The sequence below is a fragment of the Poecilia reticulata genome, chromosome 18, assembly GCF_904066995.2.
Source record: "Poecilia reticulata chromosome 18, P_reticulata-male-v2, whole genome shotgun sequence".
NCBI classification, from domain to species: domain Eukaryota; kingdom Metazoa; phylum Chordata; class Actinopteri; order Cyprinodontiformes; family Poeciliidae; genus Poecilia; species Poecilia reticulata.
The window spans coordinates 25,338,021-25,360,245 of record NC_088847.1 but is presented as its reverse complement, the minus strand read 5'-3'; the positions used below and the strand labels follow the sequence as shown (position 1 = coordinate 25,360,245).

General features: G+C 42.0%; 1 protein-coding gene and 2 long non-coding RNA genes across 9 annotated transcripts in view; all 3 read right to left on the bottom strand.

The window, feature by feature from the left end:
* Positions 1 to 22,225, bottom strand: part of LOC103460904 (butyrophilin-like protein 2) — a 55,853-nt gene that overhangs the window by 24,418 nt on the left and 9,210 nt on the right. The window contains exons 3-5 of one of the 6 annotated variants that reach the window (XM_081598921.1): positions 18,607 to 18,957; positions 12,732 to 12,836; positions 11,652 to 11,987 (exon numbers count right to left, since the gene is read on the bottom strand). The exons of 3 other annotated variants lie outside the window; for them this stretch is intronic. In XM_081598921.1, coding sequence (XP_081455047.1) covers positions 11,652 to 11,987; positions 12,732 to 12,836; positions 18,607 to 18,957 — 792 coding nt within the window. The remainder of the gene's footprint in view (positions 1 to 11,651; positions 11,988 to 12,731; positions 12,837 to 18,606; positions 18,958 to 22,225) is intronic. 2 more of the 6 variants (XM_081598919.1, XM_081598920.1) reach the window with 2 other exon arrangements.
* Positions 4,444 to 6,378, bottom strand: LOC145548947 (uncharacterized). 2 transcript variants are annotated; one of them, XR_014084894.1, is made up of 3 exons: positions 6,078 to 6,378; positions 4,764 to 4,987; positions 4,444 to 4,592 (listed from the first exon to the last, which is right to left on the bottom strand). It is a non-coding gene; the product is annotated as an uncharacterized LOC145548947 (long non-coding RNA). The 2 variants fall into 2 exon arrangements; XR_014084893.1 differs by having other exon boundaries at positions 4,444 to 4,987.
* On the bottom strand, positions 7,201 to 10,091 carry LOC145548487 (uncharacterized). Its single transcript, XR_014084497.1, has 2 exons — positions 9,955 to 10,091; positions 7,201 to 8,747 (listed from the first exon to the last, which is right to left on the bottom strand). It is a non-coding gene; the product is annotated as an uncharacterized LOC145548487 (long non-coding RNA).

The following is a 22,225-nucleotide window of genomic DNA, read 5'->3' as shown; positions in this document are numbered from 1 at the left end:
ATGGGGAAAAGGCAGACTGAGATAAACCTTTTAAAACCACGGAAACAATTTCTGCATTCTGATTATTGACATTTAAAAGTGCTGTGTTGTTCTATCACCCCATCAAATCATCAAGTCATTTCAGAGAAGTGAGATATAAACCCGGTTCTGTTCCTCCAGAACCTCAGACGGTTCTATGAACCAGTTTTCTGTTTCTAGTTTCTCTTCTTCTGTTTGTTTGTTTCTTTTTATTTAGTCCTTTTTTTCCCTCATTCTCTCAGAATCTCCATGATTCTAAACTCATGTTATGATCTAAACCTCCTGATCCAGACTAAAATCCACAGAGAATAAATAATCTGCCTCTAATCCAGCTGTGACCCTCTGTGACCTCAGGGTCATCAGACACTGCAGCTCCAGGACCAACAGCGCCCCCTGGTGGCAGCGGCTCAGGTTTCAACCAGAGGCTGCTGCTGCATCATCATCATCATCATCATCATCATCATCATCATCATCATCATCATCATCATCATCATCATCATCATCATCATCATCATCATCATCATCATCATCATCATCCAACTGTTGGTCAGCATGCTTTTTCATCTGTCTGCCATATTGGATTTAACACATATTTTCTTGCACTGACAGTGCATGGCCAGTAGTTGACAGTGTATTGTTTATGCATTAGTGTCCACTTCAGTGCAGTGTTGTAGTACTCGATATCGGTCTTGGTCTCGAGACCATGTTTTGATTGTCTCAGGCACTGAGGACTCGGCATTTTATTTCAGGACCAGTTGAGACCGGAACTGTGAAAATATCACTAAACGTGCAGCAAACTGTCCAGTTTATTTGTTAACATCTTTGTTCTCAGTGGATGCAAAACCACTGATTAAAATCCAACCAATTACATGTTTCTGTTACTCCCCCTCCCCACCTTTCACTCACACGCGGCGCTCCAGGACATGCGCAGTGGTTTCCTCTCAGCGGCAGAGGATGTCTGTCAAATAGTCAGTAATAGAATAAAGCTGCATAAATTATAAGAAGTCCAATGGCCACAGCTAACTCAGCAGCGCTTCACTTTCACAGACGGTGGGGACAACGTCTAACTTTTTTTAGAAAAGAAGCTCAAAGAAGGTGAGCTCTGACGTGATGTTAGCAAAGCTAGCTGTACAGAGACACATAAGCATTTGTGATGGAAAAAAAGTCACTCACTGCTCTGAATTATTGTGCGGAGGTGTTGACTGACTTGTCGCATATATGGGACAACGCTGTGTCCAAAAGTCTGCAATGTAGTGATGTGACATTCAGGAACAGTCCGATTCTTCTGAATGGATCTTTACTTAGAAAATAGGACTGGAGTGTCACTGAGAGCCGTTCTTTGTTCTTGCAATGGTCTGCATACACTGCAGTAGCTATCATTATTTTATTTAATCATGTACATTGATATTTTTGAAATGAACAAATAACTAAAACACAAGAACGAAAGAGCACGCAGAGCATGTACATTGCTCTATGATTGTTTTCGTTCAAAGTGGCAGCTGTAATGTCAGACTGCCTGGCTTCATGTAGCGGGAGGGAGGGTGAGAACAGTCACGGTGAGCGACTTGTGCTTGGTTTCTTCTTTGTTGCTCCTTGGTCAGTTTTCATAGTTGAGTGTTATTTACCATCAGGGCATTGCCTCAATTGCTATGTTAAATGGTGCAGACAGTGGTGGTTTCTGACATGAGCAACATGGGCAAACGCCCAGGGCGTTATCTTTTTAGGGATGGCACGAGACCATCACACATTGTAGCACAGAAATTGAATATTTAATATTGGTAAAATGTATTTAGTATTTAACATCTAGGTATTTTTATGGGAACATGGATCTTTCAGATCAATTTGAGAAGCAATTTTGATCATATTTCACATTTTATCGTGTCCTGTAGCGCGGGGCGCTGGTCTTGGTCTTGTCTCGGTCTCAATACGCTCTGGTCTTGGTCTTGTCTTGGTCTCGGGTTAGGTGGTCTTGACCACAACACTGCTTCAGTGGTCTGTGAGCATTTAAGACATAAGAATCAACAAGTGATATAGAAATATTAAATGTTCTTTAATAATGTTTTGCAATATAACCTGATACGTATGCATCATAATCTGTAACCTGTTTTACTTATTTAACGTGTTGTGACCACTTATCACGCTCTGAGTTCGTGCTGACATGTCTCAAGTCGTGGACAGCTGGACGTACGCAGGGTTTTGACACATGGACAAATCGAATGGTCATTCTGTGTTTTTCATGGTCTTCACGATCCGAGTTCATGTTGCACCTTAAGATAGGAATAGGTCAGTTTGACCTGCTCACGCGAACAATGGCTGGAGTTCTTGGTCAGATATGAAACAGGAAGTGGCCGCACTATTCTTGGAGAATCTGCCTGAGAGGGAGGAAATGGCCATTCCCCCCTCTCACGTAAGATTGTTTGTAAAAGCTTATAAAAAGAGACAGCTGATAAATTCGAGCAGAGTCTGCCGTGGGTTGCGTTCGGACGCCCGGCCACGTGAATGCTGCTCCCTGCCCGGACTGACGGCTCTCCAGTCCTTGTGTGACGGTAAGAGCGATATATTAGAGGACAATATGGCACCACGTATTAGTGTATGAATGATGGCTTTGCTGTAATCTGTGGTGGAATAAACAGACATATTTATTCTAGCAGACCAGCGTGTTGACTCATTTTTATTGAACCTGTCCTAAATTTCACAACACAAGAACCAGAAGAAAAAGGCTTCAGGCGGATGTCCACTGTAGTGACCATCTCTATCCGCTCCTCTGTGTTTCAGGTTCCAGCTGGAGGTCAGGAAGAACTGTTTCCTTAGTCCTGCCCCCCCCACACTGATTCTCCTCAGTGACCTGAAAGGTCAGCAGGTCACCTGATGAGCTACAGCAAAGGTCATAAGGTCAGGACTCAGACCTGCGGCGGCCATGTTGAGGCCTCCATGTTGGAGTCACATGTTTTATCCCTGTTTCACCTCAGCAACCGTAACTTTTCTGAAGTTTGATGATTTATATAGTAAATTTTAGAAAACATTTTTAATTTACATAGTTTTAAATATTTTTAGACTTTATTGTCCTTTATTGTCCTTTATTGTCCTTTGTTGTCCTTTGTTGTGCTGGACATGAACAGGAGGGACGACCTGCTGCAGTTCAGTCAGATTAAAAACATTTAAAAATCTGATCTGATTCCAGGTTTAAAGTCAGAGAACTGAGATATAAACCCGGTTCTGCTCCTCCAGAACCTCAGACGGTTCCATGAACCAGTTTTCTGTTCTGGTTTCTCTTCCTCTGTCTCTGTTTCCTCACCCGTTGCCTGGCAACAAGCAGAGGAACCGTTTCCTGTCTACCTGCTGCTGGTCCGATCTGATCCAGCTGCAGGACGGAGGGAACATCTGTCCCCCAGAATAACAGACTGGCGCCCCCTACTGGTTCATGTTATTAGTTACCTCCATTTAATTCAACATTTATTTAATTTAGTCCTTTTTTTCCCTCATTCTCTCAGAATCTCCATGATTCTAAACTCATGTTATGATCTAAACCTCCTGATCCAGACTAAAATCCACTGGTCATTTTGATCATTTTATCCTTAATGTTCAGTAAATTATTCCTAATTTAGTTTTTTCTTATTATTTACAATTTATTTTATAAACAAGGTTTCAAAATGAGATGAAATGATCAGAAAATTCAGAGTTTTCCTCAGTTTAGAGACTCAAAGCTGAAAATCATCAGATTTGAATTACAAACCAAACCAGTTCAAGCAAATTAGATAAAATATTGATTAACTTTGGTTTTCATTAGAAATTATTGGGAAGCTGTTTAATTTCTTTTAGAGAAAAAAATCAACCACTTCTGATGCTCCATCCTCTCCATCATCATCATCATCATCATCATCATCATCATCATCATCATCATCATCATCATCATCATCATCATCATCATCATCTTCATCATCATCATCATCATCATCATCATCATCATCATCATCATCATCTTCATCATCATCATCATCATCATCATCATCATCATCATCATCATCATCATCATCATCATCATCATCATCATCATCATCATCATCATCATCATCATCATCATCATCATCATCATCATCATCATCTTCATCATCATCATCATCATCATCATCATCATCATCATCATCATCATCTTCTTCCTCTCTCTCTTGTTTTTAACTCTTACTGGTTTCACTGGTTCTGGTGGTCAGACGACGTGTTCAGAGAAAACCTGACGGTCAGATTTTTCCTTCATCTCAATTTAATACATTTTATTTCTACACACTGAAATAGTTTGATCTAAAATAATTACAATACATTTTGATCAGTTTTGTTTTATTTTAGGAAATCAGAAAGTAAAATATCAGTTACAGTGAAACAAAGATTCTCATCATCGACGACAGAAAAACAAACCAAATGAAGGTGAAATGATGTTTGACTTTCTGTTTTATGAAGTCATGTTAATATAACAGAACCACGTCAGCAGGTCAACCTGAACAAGAGGAAGGAGACGATGCTTGAGGAAGAGGAGGAGATGAAGAGCAGCTTCAGGTTTCACATGTCAGATGGTAAAAACTCTGCAGAATAAAACTGATTATCCTGACAGTTTTACTCAGTTTACATTATTGATTATTGATTTATATTCAACACAATAAATTAATTAATAAACCTCATTAATCAACTTTCACATTTATTATCATTTTACTTTTCATGAACATAAATCACATCAGTTCATCTGTTTCTCTGACCTCCAGGTTTGGGTCGCCATGCCGACCGCTGGTTCTGGTCCACTGGGTCAGAACAGCCTCAACCAGAACATGTTAGATTCTTCCTGCTTCCTCTGCTGGATGGAGACGTTGGTTTTATTTCCCAGCAGAACTCGGTACCGACCCAAAACTGCCAGAGGCTCCAGAAGCTGCTTCATGGTGGAACTGGACCAGCAAACGGGCCTGATCAGAACCTCAGAGAGAATCTGTGGAGGATTGTTAGGAGGAAGATGAGAAACACCAGAACCAACGATGAAGATGACCTGCAGGCAGCTGGAAACCTGGACCTCCAGAACCTCAGCAGAACCACAGGCTGGTACCACCGGTACCATGAGACTGAGCTTCATGCAAAAGGAGCCCAGACCAGAACTGGGTCCATAGAAATGAATATTATGTTCAGAAATCTCACATTTCTGTTTAAGATTTTATTTAAATTGATCTGATGAAATATTATTTTTGGATCCATTAAAATGTTTAGTTCTGATTCTCAGTGAGTCAAAATCATCAAAATTACAAAACATACATGGCTGAAATAATTAACTGTGTAATAAATACATAAAATATGTTTCACTGTATGAATGAGGAACAAAAATACTGATGTTTTCATGATGTTTTAATTTATGAAATGTTCATGTTTATTCAGAGTAAATGAATAAAATAACTAAATCATTTCTCACCAGGAACATAAATGACTCCATAAACATGTTGAATTATTAAAACATGATGGAGACGAGAGGAAAGCAGAGGAGAGGAAACGTGACGTGATGATGATGATGAGCTGAGGCTCCGCCCCCTTTTAAGCGTAGTGACGTCACAACAGAGATCATCAGTTCAGTCCTGATACAGAAGTTTTTACATTTACTAGTTTGAAGCAGAAACTTTTCCCTGGATCCTCTAATAACCTGAGTCTCCACTAGAACAGAGCGCAGTGTTCATGTCTGGCCACCAGGTGGCAGCATTGTTCCATGTGAAAACTCCAGCAGCAGGAGGATCCGGTTACATGACGTCACATGTTTACTAGTTTATACTAATGTGAATCTGGATCCCGACAGGAAGCAGAATGTAAATAATAAAGAATCAGCTGAATGTTTATCACTTTCTAGAATCCAGTTTAAAGTTTCTGACTTCCTGTTTGCTTCAGGCTCCAGTTTCTGGTCTAAACTGGTTCCAGTGACGTCAGCATGAACAGATTCCAGTTTGATGTTTTTCTGCTTTCAGGATCAAAAGCTGCAGATTCAACCTGATGAGTTTCAACAGATCAGATGAAGAAAACATCAGAAATAAACTCAGCCACACCTCATGAGATCAGTTTCACTTCTACTGACGTCACGTGATTTACAAGAACAGCAGGACTCAGACATGCGCAGTGAGCTCCTCACAGATCTGGCCGCTGTCCGTCTTTATGTCCTAATTAAAGTCTGAAGATCTCTGGTGGATTTTAACGGAGCTTCATGTTGGATCAGATTCCAGTTTGTTGCTCGATGCAGATTTTAAGAGAAACAGATGTTTATATTTTACTGTGACGTCACGTTAATCGATGCCTGCTTCATTGATCTATTCTCCTCTCAGCTCCGTCAGGGCGAGTCCGTTATGGCAGGCAGTTTTAGCATAAAATCGGTTACATCTGACTATCTGTATTTACATTCTAGATCTAAAAAATAGACTGGAAACAACTAGATTTATAATCCAACGAGTAAAAAAACAATTGAAGATTTCTTCAAATACACTTTGCTGTTCAACAAACCTCAAATCACTGAATTTATCTGAAGGGTCACATCCAGAATTACGTTTTTTCAAACTTCATTATAAATATTCAAACTTACATTTTTAGATATCTGCATTAACAAACTGTGTGCTGAAGTTTTGTCATTATAAATATTTGCTCTGATGTGATAAATTCAGTAGAATAAGAAAATAATGCAGCTGGTTTCTTCTGAACAGACAATAATTTCAGCAGAAACAACAAAAGTTGACAGATTGTTCTGATGCTGAACAACATGAAGCAAAGTGAAAACTAGATTTAGTTCAACATTATTTATAACCTTCACAAAATCAGATCTTTGGTCATTTTTCATTTTAATCCAACCTGTCAGATTAAATACTTTCTGCTGACAGTTTCAGGAGAGCAGAAGCCGAGAGGCCAAAACGTTTAATCTCAGCAAAAGACGTGAAAAATGGTTTGAGTTGAGCTTCTCTAGATCGGGGAGGGGTGGGGGGGCGCCGATCTATGTCTTCGCATCCACCTGAATAATGTGTAGTTGCGCCACTGTCTTCAGGTCAGAAGGTCAAACTGGTGAAACTTGATGGGAAACAAAACGTCTCCATCAAACTGGTTCAGGTTCTTGACTTTAAAAGAATCTAAATTTCACAGTAAAATCATTTTGCTGGATAAATTATGAACAAGATGAAAACAGAATCATTGGAGTCACAACTAGTTTTATTTTGAAGTTTGTGTGAAATCAGAGATTTAAATCAGCAGGACTAATAAAGACAAGAAAGTTTTTAGATTATATTTTACTTTGTGGTTTGAAATGTGAGGAAAAGTAAAGAAATAATTATTTATAACAGATAATCAATGCAACTTGATCCTGGAAAAACAAAATTTAATTTAAATCAAACACAAAACAGATGGAGGTTTTCTGAACTATTTATTGTCACACTATTGTTAGTCAGCACATCTTGGCATTTTAGCAAATGATTATCAAAACTTAGCAAAAATAACTAAAATAAATTCACCTGCAAATGAAGTTAAAAACTAAAACTGTCATTTAAAAGGAAAAAGAGGGAAAAATGAGGGCTGGATGCTAAACTGGTTTTATTGTGTTTGTATTTAGTTGGACTTTCAGGATGATTGAAATAAAAAACCTTTTGAAAAATATTTTCTGTTATTCAGTTTTAAGAAAAGGGAGACAAAAATCTACTAAAATCTGGAGTTTCATTTGGTCTAAAAATCATAAAAAGAAAACCAACCCTAGAAAAAAACCATCAAATTAATATAAATGTTCAGATAAAAGATAAAAACAGGATCAGCAGAAACAGAAACATTAAGATTGACTCAGAAATGATGATAAACCAGATTTTCATTCAGCCTTAAAGCACCGAGCAAAATCAAGATATTCACAAGAAATAAAAATACAAGAGATTATAGATATACTAGCATCATATATGAACACTGTATTTGGTAACAGAGGAATAACTCAGTCTGAACTTCAGCTAATGTCCGACTACATACTGAATATTTATATTAGTGACCAAATGATTTCATGACCTTCAGGTAATAAGTCAGATCAGGTTTAAAATTCAAAGTTATGTATTTTAAAACACATTAATATGAAAGCAACATGTAACAAATGAATAACATGAGGTTTAAAAAATATATTTCAGTCAGAAGTGAACATATTTAGTCATAAATCTGTAATTATGTTCAAATTCAGCATTTCATGCAAAGTAACAGTTCAGGACTTCAGGTTTATATTCAGATCATGTTTAAAATAATAAAAAGAAGCTTCTAATTGTATTGACAACAAATTAATAAAGCGTTATTCATACAGAACTAAGGGACATGGAGGATTGTTTTCTTTTTGTTCTGTCACAATAATGAACTGATCAGTTCATGCAGCATAACTGATACTGAGTCTTTCTTCTGATGGATCCAAACCAGTTCCAGTTCCAGTCATGAACTGGTTCCTCAGGCAGCAGAAATGATTCAGTTCCTTCACATCTTCATTCTGTCATCAATAATCAATAGTGATCAATAAGAGACTGCAGACTGGACCAGAGGACCAGGAAGTGTCTCTGTTGGTCCATCAGAACCGTCACTGAGATCGGCTCTGATCCAAAGTCTGACTGGATCAATGATCAGAGATGATCAACCTGATCAGACTAATTGATCAGCCAGCAGTGGAGTCGGATCAATGGAGATTATTCTGGTTCTGATGTCCTCTGGTTGGACCTGGACTGTCCCTGCTGAGGAGACAGAGGACAGTTAGAGAGACAATCTATCAGCATCAGATGTTGGTAAACGACCTGAACTCATCAAGTCAGAGGATCCAAAGCTCTTCACTCTACATTCACTCATTCACTCTACATTCACTCATTCACCCAGTGATCCACATGGTGAACGTCCTCAGTGAGGTGGAGGATTCATTTATTCTCTCTGGTGGAGAAAGATGGAGGAGGAACTTCCTCTGATCCTGAATGCAGCTCTGATGTTTCTCTCTCTACCTTCCTGGTTGTCCTTCCAGCTGCTCTCTCTCGTCTTTTTACCGTTTTCTTTCCTCTGCTTCATCTCTTCCTGCTATCAGAACCAGAACTGATCCAGTTGGTTCTTCTGGTAGAACCAACCAGAACTGACCTGGACCTCTTCCTCCTGCTCTGCTTCCTCATCTTCATCACTCAGTACAAAAGTTGACCTTTGACCTTCATCACTATTGATTACAACCAGTAGTTGTGATCATTTAACCACTGACCTTTGACCTGGAGCTGAACTTCTTTCTCCATCAGGACGTCTCCTCCTCTGTAGACTCTGCAGGTGAAGGTGTTACTGCGTGTAGGGTTCAGAGTCAGACTGAGGTCTTTATTCTTCAGCAGGTTTTCCTCCATCTTGGTTCTGCCTTTGTAGCTTGGGTGCTGTTCTCCAGGTTGATCAGAACCGTTCTGATACACATGGACCGTCCTATTATATCCATCCCTCCACTCCACCTTAACGTCTCCATCCAGATCCTCTGTGGTTCTGCAGGGCAGCAGGACAGACTCCACCCCTGATTCCACCTCCACCTGTTGGACTGAGAGACAACAGAGGACAAGATGAGTTGGACAGACAGCAGCAGCTCTGAGGACATGTCCTCTGACTGGATGAAGGTCCAACATGTTGGACTGGTTCCATCTGAAATGTGTCCCATGTCTCCACTGAACAGAGACACTGTTGTCTCTGCTGTGTCCAACCAGCAGCAGGTGGACAGAATGTCCTCAGTGAGGACAGCAGGAAGCTGCAGACTGTCCCCAGCAGCTGTTGGACTCTAGTCCCCGTCTGTCCTGGACCTCTTCCTCCTGCTCTGCTTCCTCATCTTCATCACTCATTACATCACACTGACCTTTGACCTTCTAATCAGCCAATCATCACTATTGATCAGAACCAGTCAGCTGATTGGAAAAATACATTTAAACCACTGACCTTTGACCCGGAGCTGAATGTCTTTCTCCATCAGGACGTCTCCGTCTCTGTAGACTCTGCAGATGTAAATGTTACTGTCTGTCTCTCTGGGTCGTCTCAGAGTCAGACTGAGGTCTTTATTCTCCAGCAGGTTTTCCTCCATCTTGGTTCTGGTTCTGTAGCGCTGGTGCTGTTCTCCAGGCTGATCAGAACCGTTCTGATACACATGGACCTTCCTGTTGTCTCTGTCCATCCACTCCACTCTAACGTCTCCATCCAGACTCTCTGTGATTCTCCAGTGCAGCTTAACAGACTCCACCCCTGATTCCACCTCCACCTTTGAGTCTGAGAGACAACAGAGGACAAGATGAGTTGGACAGACAGCAGCAGCTCTGAGGACATGTCCTCTGACTGGATGAAGGTCCAACATGTTGGACTGGTTCCATCCTCTTCCTCCTGCTCTGCTTCCTCATCTTCATCACTCATTACATCACATTGACCTTTGACCTTCTAATCAGCCAATCATCACTATTAATCAGAACCAGTCAGCTGATTGGAAAAATACATTTAAACCACTGACCTTTGACCTTTAGCTGAACTTGTTTCACCATCAGGATGACTCCGTCTCTGGAGACTCTGCAGGTGAAGGTCCCTCTGTCTCCATCAGTCGGCCATGACAGAGTCAACCTGAGGTCTTTATTCTCCAGCAGGTTTTCCTCCATCTTGGTTCTGCCTTTGTAGTCCTGGTGCTGATCTCCAGGCTGATCAGAACCGTTCTGATACACATGGACCTTCCTGTTGTCTCTGTCCGTCCACTCCACTCTAACATCTCCATCCAGACTCTCTGTGATTCTCCAGGGCAGCTTAACAGACTCCACCCCTGATTCCACCGTCAGCTCTTGGGCTGAGAGACAACAGAGGACAAGATGAGTTGGACAGACAGCAGCAGCTCTGAGGACATGTCCTCTGACTGGATGAAGGTCCAACATGTTGGACTGGTTCCATCTGAAATGTGTCCCATGTCTCCACTGAACAGAGACACTGTTGTCTCTGCTGTGTCCAACCAGCAGCAGGTGGACAGAATGTCCTCAGTGAGGACAGCAGGAAGCTGCAGACTGTCCCCAGCAGCTGTTGGACTCTGTGTCTCCAGTTGGACTCAGACTGGCAGAAAGACAAGGACACGACTCCATGGAGACCAGCAGAGGACAGGCTGCTCCGTCTCTTCAGTGTGGACCAATCAGAGGACAGGAAGCAGAACTTCAGGACTTCCTGTCCTCTGTTGGAGACAGAAGGTCCAGTTGGACTGAGGCCGGTTCTGTCAGGGTTCTGGTTCTGTCCCACATCAGGACGTCCTTCAGTCCACATGGACATGAAGCTCTGAGTTCTGGACGGGTTGATGGAGCTACTGGACCAGGCTGGTTCTGGAGCCAGCAGAACCTGGAGGTTCTGGAGCTGAGCAGAGATCCAGAACAATCCAGAACCAGCTGGAGGTTCTGGACCTCTGAGGCCCAGTTCTGATTGGTTCTGGAAGGATTCAGGGTTCTGATGGAGGTCAGAGGTTAAATGGTTCAGAACCAGAACCAGCTACATGTCAATATTAACTCGTCAATGAGACACAACCAGAACCAGAACCGATCCAGTTCAGAGAAAAGATGGAACTGGTTCTGATCCAAACAGTTCCTCTGATTGACCTCTAAACATACATTTAAACCACTGACCTTTGACCTTTAGCCAGACTTGTTTCTCCATCAGGACGTCTCCCTTCCTGTTGGAGACTCTGCAGGTGTAGATGTTACTGTCTCTTTCAGTCGGCCATGACAGAGTCAGACTGAGGTCTCCAGTCTTCAACAGGTTCATCTTGGTTCTGTAGCGCTGGTTCTGTTCTCCAGGCTGATCAGAACCGTTCTGATACACATGGACCTTCCTGTTGTTTCCATCCTTCCACTCCACTTTAGCCACAGACCGTCTGTATTTACAGAACCACAGGCGACGTGGGACTTTAAATGGCAGCTCAACAGACTCCTTCCCTGATTCCACCTTCACCTGTTCTGGGACTGAGAGACAACAGAGGACAAGATGAGTTGGACAGACAGCAGCAGCTCTGATGGTCTCATGACCGTCTCCTCCCTGTCTCTGTGTCTCCTGGAGGACAGAGACATGTGTCCATGTCCCCTGATCTGGTGATGAAGTGGAACCAGCTGCTGCCTGGCAGCAACCCACCAAGCTCTGCTCCATCCTCACCGACTCTTTAGGTTCTGTTTGTCCTCAGGAGAGACAGGAAGCTGCTGTGACCCACAATGCACCAGGAGCTGCTGACCCACAATGCACCGGGAGACGATGACCCACAATGCACTGGGAGCTGCTGACCCACAATGCACCAGGAGCTGCTGGCCCACAATCCACCAGGAGCTGCTGGCCCACAATTCACCAGGAGCTGCTGACCCACAATGCACCAGGAGCTGCTGACCCACAATGCACTGGGAGCTGCTGACCCACAATGCACCAGGAGCTGCTGGCCCACAATCCACCAGGAGCTGCTGGCCCACAATTCACCAGGAGCTGCTGACCCACAATGCACCAGGAGCTGCTGGCCCACAATGCACCAGGAGCTGCTGACCCACAATGCACCAGGAGCTGCTGACCCACAATGCACCGGGAGCTGCTGACCCACAATGCACTGGGAGGTGATGACCCACAATGCACTGGGAGCTGCTGACCCACAATGCCCTGGCAGCTGCTATGCAGGAGAACAGACCCTGACCAAAGGCATTATGGGTAATGCAGTTCTAGAGACTCACCTGGTTTCCAGCGGAACCAGAAATAAACAGAAACTCCTGCAGCAGCAACCAGAACCAGTAGAACCAGTAGAACCAGTAGAACTGTGGCCCAGACTGGAAACGGTTCTGTGGAGACAAATGAAGATGGATGAGTTTTAATAACAGAATATTTTAATAATCAGATGATTTTTCCATTAAATCTGATTTAACAGACAGGAAACCTGGTTGGTTCAGAGTTTGACTAGACGAGATCTGATTGGTGGAGCTGGTTGCCCTGGTAACCAGAACATGATCTGGATCAGCCCAACCTGATTCTGATTGGTTGATATTGATAGAAAGTCAGGATGAGGAGCTGATAGAACCAGAACCGGTTCTGGATCAACTTGATCTTTATGGATCAGAACCTTCAAAACTCTCCTGGTTCTGGTCTAAATCTGTTGGTTGGAGCTGATATTATGGGATGTTTCCATGGTAATTTCAATGATTAACAAAGAGCAGATGACCCATAAAATGCACTGAATCCGACTGAGCCTCAGTTCTGGTTCCACTGTAATAATAATCATTATAGTCAATTAGAGCGTTTAAACTGTGACCTCATGGTGGCGCCGCTGAGCCTCAGAGCCACTGAGTCTCAGTGCCACAGAGTCGTCCTCTGGCCAGCACTTTTGCCTTATAGTGTATTTAATTTAGATTAGCGGTTCTCAACGTGGGCGGTACCGCCCCCCAGGGGGCGTTCAGAGGATGGCAGGGGGCGCTGGCGGACATTTTTACAAAAGGGGGGCGCTGGGATGCCTTTGGGGGCGTTTGGTCGAAGGTAAACTTTAAACCTTAAATCCACAACAATACCAGTTTAGACTTTGAGCAACTTGGTAAAACTGTATTGTGTAACATTAAATCATGCTTGGCTGCAACTGTATCGATGGCAGCTCTTCTTCTATTCAGTGTTTGCAGCTTCTATTAGCTTCTTGGCGCAGCTCCTCTCCTGCTACTGGTAGCTAAAATAACGATACCCTCACTGTGTATCCCTCTGAAAAATTAACCCATTTAAATAAAGAAATAAAGAAATCCCTCCATGGTGACACCACGATAGAGAGCGTTCATTTTATAGCGTTAACACCGGAGCTGTAAGTGGTCCGGTATGAAACGGGGGTGATAGAACAACACAGCACTTTTAAATTTCAATAATCAGAATTCAGAAATTGTTTCCGTTGTTTTAAAAGGTTTATGTCAGTCTGCCTTTTCCCCATCGATACGCTTCCCGACCGCCCTGCACCTTAGGGGGTTAAAAAAAAAAAAAAGACGCGCACATTGCGCAAAACTCTGAAACAGGAGAAGCGGGACATAAAACGGAGCGACGAACTAGATGTGAATTATGGCATAAAAACAGAGAATCCGACGCTGAACAGTGAAAAATCAACACATGATGTGAAACATGACGATTAGGCGGCGCAGCAGGTGATGAGTGAAGATTACTGATGGTGAATAAACGATAAAATAAATGTAGCAACAGGAAAGAAACTAAAGTGGACATAGCAATAAACCAAGAGAGGATAAAACTAATCAAAGGAAACTAAATGGAAATGAATGAAGAACAAAATGCAAGAATAAACTAAGAAACTAAAGTAAATACAGAGGAATAAACTGGTATGGCAAGACCTTTCGAGCAATAATGAATACAGAGACTGTATGGCAAGAATAAACAGACACTATTTCCAGATAAAAGGTAAAATAATATTGTTTTAGTGCCATGGGTTTGTTGAGACCACATCTAGTACTGAGAATAAATATATCTTACAGACCATAACAGTAAAGAACTGATCACTTATTTATGTTTTTAATTAGATTTGATATATTTATTTCTTCAATATTATTTTTCATGTCAGTGTTAATGTCATGAGGCTGATGACTCCATGACACTTTCAATTTGACTCATTAGGATTTGATTAAGAACCAGATTTGTTCTTTGTAATTTCTGTCCAGTTAAACTATTAATCTATAATCAATAGACAGATCTATATAAAGATATAATCCATGTTTCTGTCTCATATTTGTATGGCATTAAAAGGAACTTTAGTTTTTCCACTGAAAGCTCTGGTTTGCACAATAAATGCCATGTGGGTGAAGTTTTATGGATGATGCTCTGATGTCCCATTCTCCTGAAGGCAGCACAGAGCTGCACCACCAGAAACACTGAAGAGAAGAAGAGCTTTGATTAATGTAGTTACAGTTCTATCCATGTTTTAATGCTGCAGCTCAGTCGGTTGCTAATAGATCAAAGTTTAAACTGGCATGTTGAACATCTTTTATCTGGTCATTTTGTGGAATATTTAACAACTAGAAAATGGAAAAGAATAAGAATATATTCTCCACTCTGATTGGCTGTTAGGCCTACAGATTTTAACTTGAATGTTTGTTGCATTTTTCATAGACGCTGTGAAAATAATTTCTATTCTCATGACTTTTTTGTTCTCTGGGAAATTATTTTTGATGATAAATACAGAAACAAGCATAAAAATCAAAACATCTACAATAGTGATAGTAATATTAATGATAAAATAATAGTCAGTGCAAAGTAGCCTGCAAATTCTTTGGTGGGGGGGAGGGGGGCTGGATAAAGGCTGGGGGGCTGGATAAAGGCTGGGGGGGCTGGATAAAGGCTGGGGGGCTGGATAAAGGCTGGGGGGTGGGATAAAGGCTGGGGGGGCTGGATAAAGGCTGGGGGGGCTCTGGGCTGAAAAAGGTTGAGAAACGCTGGATTAAACCAAAGAGAATCAAATCAAATGTTACTTGGTTGATTATAACTTGGATTTATTCAGAATAGGACAGGATGAAGTTTAATTTGAAACTTTTGTTTTCTGTATTCTAATGAGGTTTATTAGAATCAGAATTAGGCTTTTTTACATGTCGATTATGATATAACAAGGGTTATAGTCAGTGATGTCAGTAATGTGTTACTTTGTATTAAGATCAAAGGATGACATTATGTTGTATCTGAATCATTTTTCCTTGTAATGCAGCCATGGCTCCACATCATAGATGGTTTAATATTTCAATTATCATTTATCTCCAAATATTCAGATTAATTTTAGCCCCGAATCACTGATGTGTTGGTGAGCAGTGATACTTTTAGTCTCCGGTATCTAAAGCGAGTTTCCTTACATAAGTTTAACTGCAGAATAACTGGTGAACACTCAGTGTGATTAATGCAATACTATAAACATTTACTTTATGTAAACATTTTTGAGGAATACAGAAAAAGTTTATCCTTGAATAGTTATTATGGAAGTCAAGGTAACATGGAAACTAATATGAACAGCTCTATAAATGTGAAAACAGCCTTGGTAAAGTTGTTGTGCAACTAAACATCATTATAATCATTAATATTCATAAATCTGTGCAGCCATCTGAGCTGTGGAGCCGCAGGAGGAGCTCTGACAGCAAACAGGGCCGTAAAGCAGAACCTGGAGGGTGGAGGGCGGTGGGGGGTTAAAATCCTTCTTAGAGTTTAGTGGAGAATAGAGGAACACACAAAAACACACACACATAACTAAAGTGTTTTTTGTACTGTTGTAACCATTAAAAAATCTCCCTTTCAGTTCAACCTTATAAGTGGAGACATATTGTTGATGTTACCAAAATAACTTGCAATTAAGTTTTGGCAAAGATCAAAGTAATATTCAGAGGTGGCCGAGTGAAGTCAGCAGCTGCTGAAAGTAACTAAAAGTTACTTTTAATATAACTTAGTTACTTTCCAAATCAAGTAGTCAGTAATCCGATTAAAGTTACTTTTTCAAAGTAACTTTGCCATCACTGCATCATTCCAGTGTTGGCTAATATCAAGTTCTTTGTCTGAAATGTTCCTGAATATAGCAAGAAAGTTGTTGAATTAACAACAGTGGGTGACTATTGTTAAATGTCAACACGCAGACATAACTTGGTGGGTCTGTCAGTCAGACGTCTCTCATCTGGGGCTTCGTCCATAAAACACTGCACAGTTTTCACATTACAGATAAATTCTGAAAAGTGCGGCGCACAAAAAAATCCTGATGCATAAAGCCGAGAGCACCTTTCCTTTATAAATAGAGCAGCCAAATCGGAGAAAGGGTTTAGGAATCATAGCTCTGTAATGCATAGCCTCCTCTTTTTCAAAGTAATTGAACAATGGACTCTAAGGGCTGCAATTAACTCAGAAGGCGTCTCCCTCGTTAAACTGTAATCAATTAAGTAGTTTAAAGGTCTGCGGTTGATTCCAGGTGTGTGGTTTTGCATTTGGAAGCTGTTGCTGTGACCAGACAACATGCAAAAAAGAAAAAATCCATCAGAGAGATAGCAGACATGCTTGGAGTAGCAAAATCAACAGTCGGGTACATTCTGAGAAAAAAGGATTTCACTGGTGAGCTTGGAACTCAAAAAGGCCTGGGCGTCCACGGAAGACAACGGTGGTGGATGATCGCCGCATACTTTCTTTGGTGAAGAAGAACCCGTTCACAACATCAACTGAAGTCCAGAACACTCTCAGGGAAGTAGGTGTATCTGTCTCTAAGTCAACAGTAAAGACAAGACTCCATGAAAGTAAATACAGAGGGTTCACATCTAGATGCAAACCATTCATCAATTCCAAAAATAGACAGGCCAGAGTTCAATTTGCCAAAAAACACCTCAAGAAGCCAGACCAGTTCTGGAAAAGTATTCTATGGACAGATGAGACAAAGATCAACCTGTACCAGAATGATGGGAAGAAAAAGTTTGGAGAAGAAAGGGAGCGGCACATGATCCAAGGCACACCACATCCTCTGTAAAACATGGTAGAGGCAACGTGATGGAATGGGCATGCATGGCTTTCAATGGCACTGGGTCACTTGTGTTTATTGATGACATAACAGCAGACAAGAGTAGCCGGATGAATTCTGAAGTGTACCGGGATATACTTTCAGCCCAGATTCAGCCAAATGCTGCAAAGTTGATCGGACGGCGCTTCACAGTACAGATGGACAATGACCCCAAGCATACAGCCAAAGCTACCCAGGAGTTCATGAGTGCAAAAAAGTGGAACATTCTGCAGTGGCCAAGTCAATCACCAGATCTTAACCCAATTGAGCATGAATTTCACTTGCTCAAATCCAGACTTCAGACGGAAAGACCCACAAACAAGCAAGACCTGAAGGCTGCGGCTGTAAAGGCCTGGCAAGGCATTAAGAAGGAGGAAACCCAGCGTTTGGTGATGTCCATGGGCTCCAGACTTAAGGCAATGATTGCCTCCAAAGGATTCGCAACAAAATATTGAAAAACAATATTTTGTTTGGGTTATGTTTATTTGTCCAATTACTTTTGAGCTCCTAAAATGTGGAGTGTTTGTAAAGAAATGTGTACAATTCCTACATTTTCTATCAGATATTTTTGTTCAAACCTTTAAATTAAACGTTACAATCTGCACTTGAATTCTGCTGTAGAGGTTTCATTTTGTACAAACGGCTGCTGGAGCAGCAGAGCGTCCAGCACAGAGAGGCTCTGAGTGGGAAAGTGGACATTTATTATATATAGAGAAATCATGTTTATTAGTTTACATTTACAGAGTAGAGATATTTTATGTCCATAAGGCTCATTCACAAAGCTCGACTGGAGGAGGGCTGCGGCTGGACCGGTACCGGTACCGCTCAGCTCCTTCTTTAAGTTCTGCTCAGACTGGGTAATCTAAACACTAATGAACCATCATCAACATTTCCCAGCCAATCAATTAAATCAAATTTAATTGGCATGAATCAAAGTTTAAAGGTTAAAATTACTCAAATGCGTGACCTTTGACCTCTAGTCCGATTATCAGGTAGGAAACAACTGAAGATCATCTGATCTGGATCAGAAACAGGAGCTGCTGGTTCTGATCCAGACAAACACTCACCTGGAGGACGAGGAGCTACAACCAGGTTGATGGTGCTGATCAGTTTCCCCCAATGTTTTTCTGTAACAATTAAACATTCATACGTCCCGCTGTCATCAGTCTTCGTGTTCTTCAGAATCAGAGACACGTCTCCTTTCCTGATCTGATTTATCAGCAGATCAACTCGGTCCCTGTAGGATGGATGCTGGTTTCCTGGATTGATCCTATCATCTTTGTACAGGAGGACATAATCTGATGATTCCAGATCGGTTCTGGTCCACTCTGCGATAAAGATTTTCCCCTGATCAGGATCTTTACATGGCAGAATGACGTTATCTCCAGGTTCAGCTTTGATTGTCACCGTGTTCTGATCTGAAGGAGAGAAAACAGAGCAGAGAGGTCAGAGGTCAAACTGGACTTTAGACAGTGATCAGTCCAGGTCTGTGTGATGAAGACTCAGTTTCTGCTACTGGAACAACGAGCTGCTGTGAGAACCTAACAGACCGGTTCAGGGTCAAAGGTCAGCTTCCAGAGACAATTTTAAATGTTTAAAAATGTGTTCACAATAAAACTGCAGGATTTTCTGCTATGCTTTTATTCATTTTAAAGAAAACATTTTTATCAGAACAGCCATAAAAGCTTCATGAAATAATATTTCACCAGTTTATTGGAGGAACTAAATGAATAAATAGAAAATCTGAATCCATCAGAGTCTCTGAGGCTCATTGAGGATCAGATGGATGACATGAATCACAACATTCAGTTTCCTTCAGAGATTAAAAAAGATTTCTGAACTGAACTGACCAGCTGGTCTTTTTGACACAGACTGAATTAAACCATGAGGAAAAAAGCATTTATTATTTATTAGATTTTTAGAAGATCAGCTGAAGATTCATGACAGCAGGAAGAACATCAAATTTCTATCTCAACATTTATACAAACATGTCACAAAAAATGTATTTAATAATATTGTAGGAGCCTTATGTACATGTTTTGAAACTTCATACAAAATGTTATTTTGTGTTAACGTGAGTTTCATTTGTTGCCATTTGAAAAAGATAAACATCTTATTATGTGGTGCCTTTTGATTGGTTATTGACTAATTAGTTCATGAGAGCACTTGCTCATTGTCTGGCACCTTGAGAGTAACAGTCTTCTGACCGTCACTTTACATTTGTTTTGAATCCGTTTGTTATTTTAAGTTCAGTAAAGATTAAAGATAAACGTCGGATTCAAGACCTTTTTTTTTTTTAGAAGAAATGTGTCGCGTACGAAAGAGCTTTAAGGGTCTAGACTAGTGAGAGCTTGCCACACTTAAAAACATCTTTGTTATTAAATTTTGTTAAGAGTTTTACAGAATTACCATGAAATTATAGCATGAAAAATGACGAAACTCTCCTCAACACATCAGCGTCTCAACCATGTCCAGCCTGTGTGTAGAACTGATAATCAGCCTCCATGTTGGTTCTGCAACAGGTATAAGAATTTAAAACACTCCCCGTTAGCTCTGGTTGTGCAGCTCTATGTGAACCGCAGGAATAACTTGTAGTCACTTTCAGAGGAGCGTTGAGCGAGCGGTGAGAATGATTTATATTTAGGAGCAAAGAATTATTTCTGCAATGATAAAAGTTTATGTCTACGGTGCCGGTTAGTCAGTGCGTTAGTGGTTCAGCCCGGTGAGGAGCTTTTGCGGTCGCCTCATAGTCATGCTTCACACTGTTTTTATTTTATTATTATTTTCCGGTTACACGATGCATCAAACCACACCAAATGCTTTGTCTTCCTACTCAGAGTTAATTTGTTCGGCTGCGCAGAGATGTGAGAAACTCGTCCCATAAAGCTCAAGCAGCCAGAGTAGTTTCTGTGGCGCTCATTAAAAACTTGAACCAGTTTTCAGTCTGACTGGGTCACATGGAGGCGTCGCTTGACTGGACCCTGGGAGCAGAGACCGAGATCTGTGGGGCCAGCCGGTCCATGTCCAAAGAAGATCTACGCCTGACGGACGACCAGACAGAGGGGCCGCTGACCACAATCCCTAGACATCATTTTAAGAATAAATGCCTTTAAAGGGCTTAAAATTGTCTCAGTTTCTTGTTGCGGTCATCTGAGTTGGGCCGTACAGGCTGGATGAGGTCTGGAGCAGAATCCGACTTAGGTTCCCCTCTTGCTGCTAAAAACATCAGCAACTCTAACAGCTTCTGTGTTACATTTAATCTGAGAGAGGGGGAGTAATTTAACAGGCCAACATAAAAACAATAAGTTAATCACATTTTACCAATTTGTTTTTGTGAACAAACAGCTCAAACTCAAAGATTAAACTCACAGCGTCACATTGTTGCTATGGTAACAAACCAAACTATGAATATTGTTCTTTGAACTTTTACAAAGTAAACTTGCCAGCTCCTTAAAATCTTACATTTAAATGTTAAACAATTTAAAACATATTAATTTATGTATGCTGAAACCATTAAATCAAATTTATCAGCATTGATCATCTCAAAAAGTGTAACATTTATGTATCCGTGTTAAAATATCAGCATTTATGGCCCCTGAAACCCTGAGGGGCCTCATGGAGCTGCTGATTTAATTTGGATTAAACATCCATCCATCCATTTTCTTCCGCTTATCCGGAGTCGGGTCGTGGGGGCAGCAGCTTCAAAAGGGAGGCCCAGACTTCCCTCCCCAGCCACTTCTTCCAGCTCCTCCGGAGGAATCCCAAGGCGTTCCCAGGCCAGCCGAGAGACATCGTCCCTCCAGTGTGTCCTGGGTCTTCCCCGAGGCCTCCTCCCGGTGGGACAGCTGCAGATCACAATCTGATGAAGCCAACAGGACCACATCATCCGCAAAAAGCAGAGATGCGATCCTAAGGCCACCAAAACGGATCAACACCTCGGCTGGTCTAGAGATTCTGTACATGAAAGTAATGAACAGAATCGGTGACAAAGGGCAGCCTTGGCGGAGTCCAACTCTCACCGGAAACGAGCCCGACTTACTGCCGGCAATGCGGACCAGACTCTGACACCGTTCATACAGGGACCTGACAGCCTGTATCAAAGGGCCCGGTACCCCATACTCCCGGAGTCCCCCCACAGGGCCCCCGAGGGACAATATCGAACGCCTTCTCCAAGTCCACCAAACACATGTAGACTGGTTGGGCAAACTCCCACAACCCTCCAGGACCCTGCTGAGGGTGTAGAGCTGGTCCAGTGTTCCACGACCAGGACGAAAACCACACTGCTCTTCCTGAATTCGAGGTTCGACTATCCGATGGACCCTCCTCTCCAGGACCCCTGAATAGACCTTACCAGGGAGGCTTAAGAGTGTGACCCCCCTGTAATTGGAGCACACCCTCCGGTCCCCCTTTTTAAACAGGGGGACCACCACCCCAGTCTGCCAATCCAGGGGAACTGCCCCCGATGTCCATGCGATATTGCAGAGTCGCGTGAGCCAACACAACCCCGCAACATCCAGAGCCTTAAGGAACTCCGGGCGGATCTCATCCACCCCGGGGCCCTGCCACCGAGGAGCTTTTTGACCACCTCGGTGACCTCGTCCCCAGAGATTGGAGAGCCCAACCCAGAGTCCCCATGCTCAGCTTCTTCAACAGAAGGCATGTTGGTGGGATTGAGGAGGTCTTCGA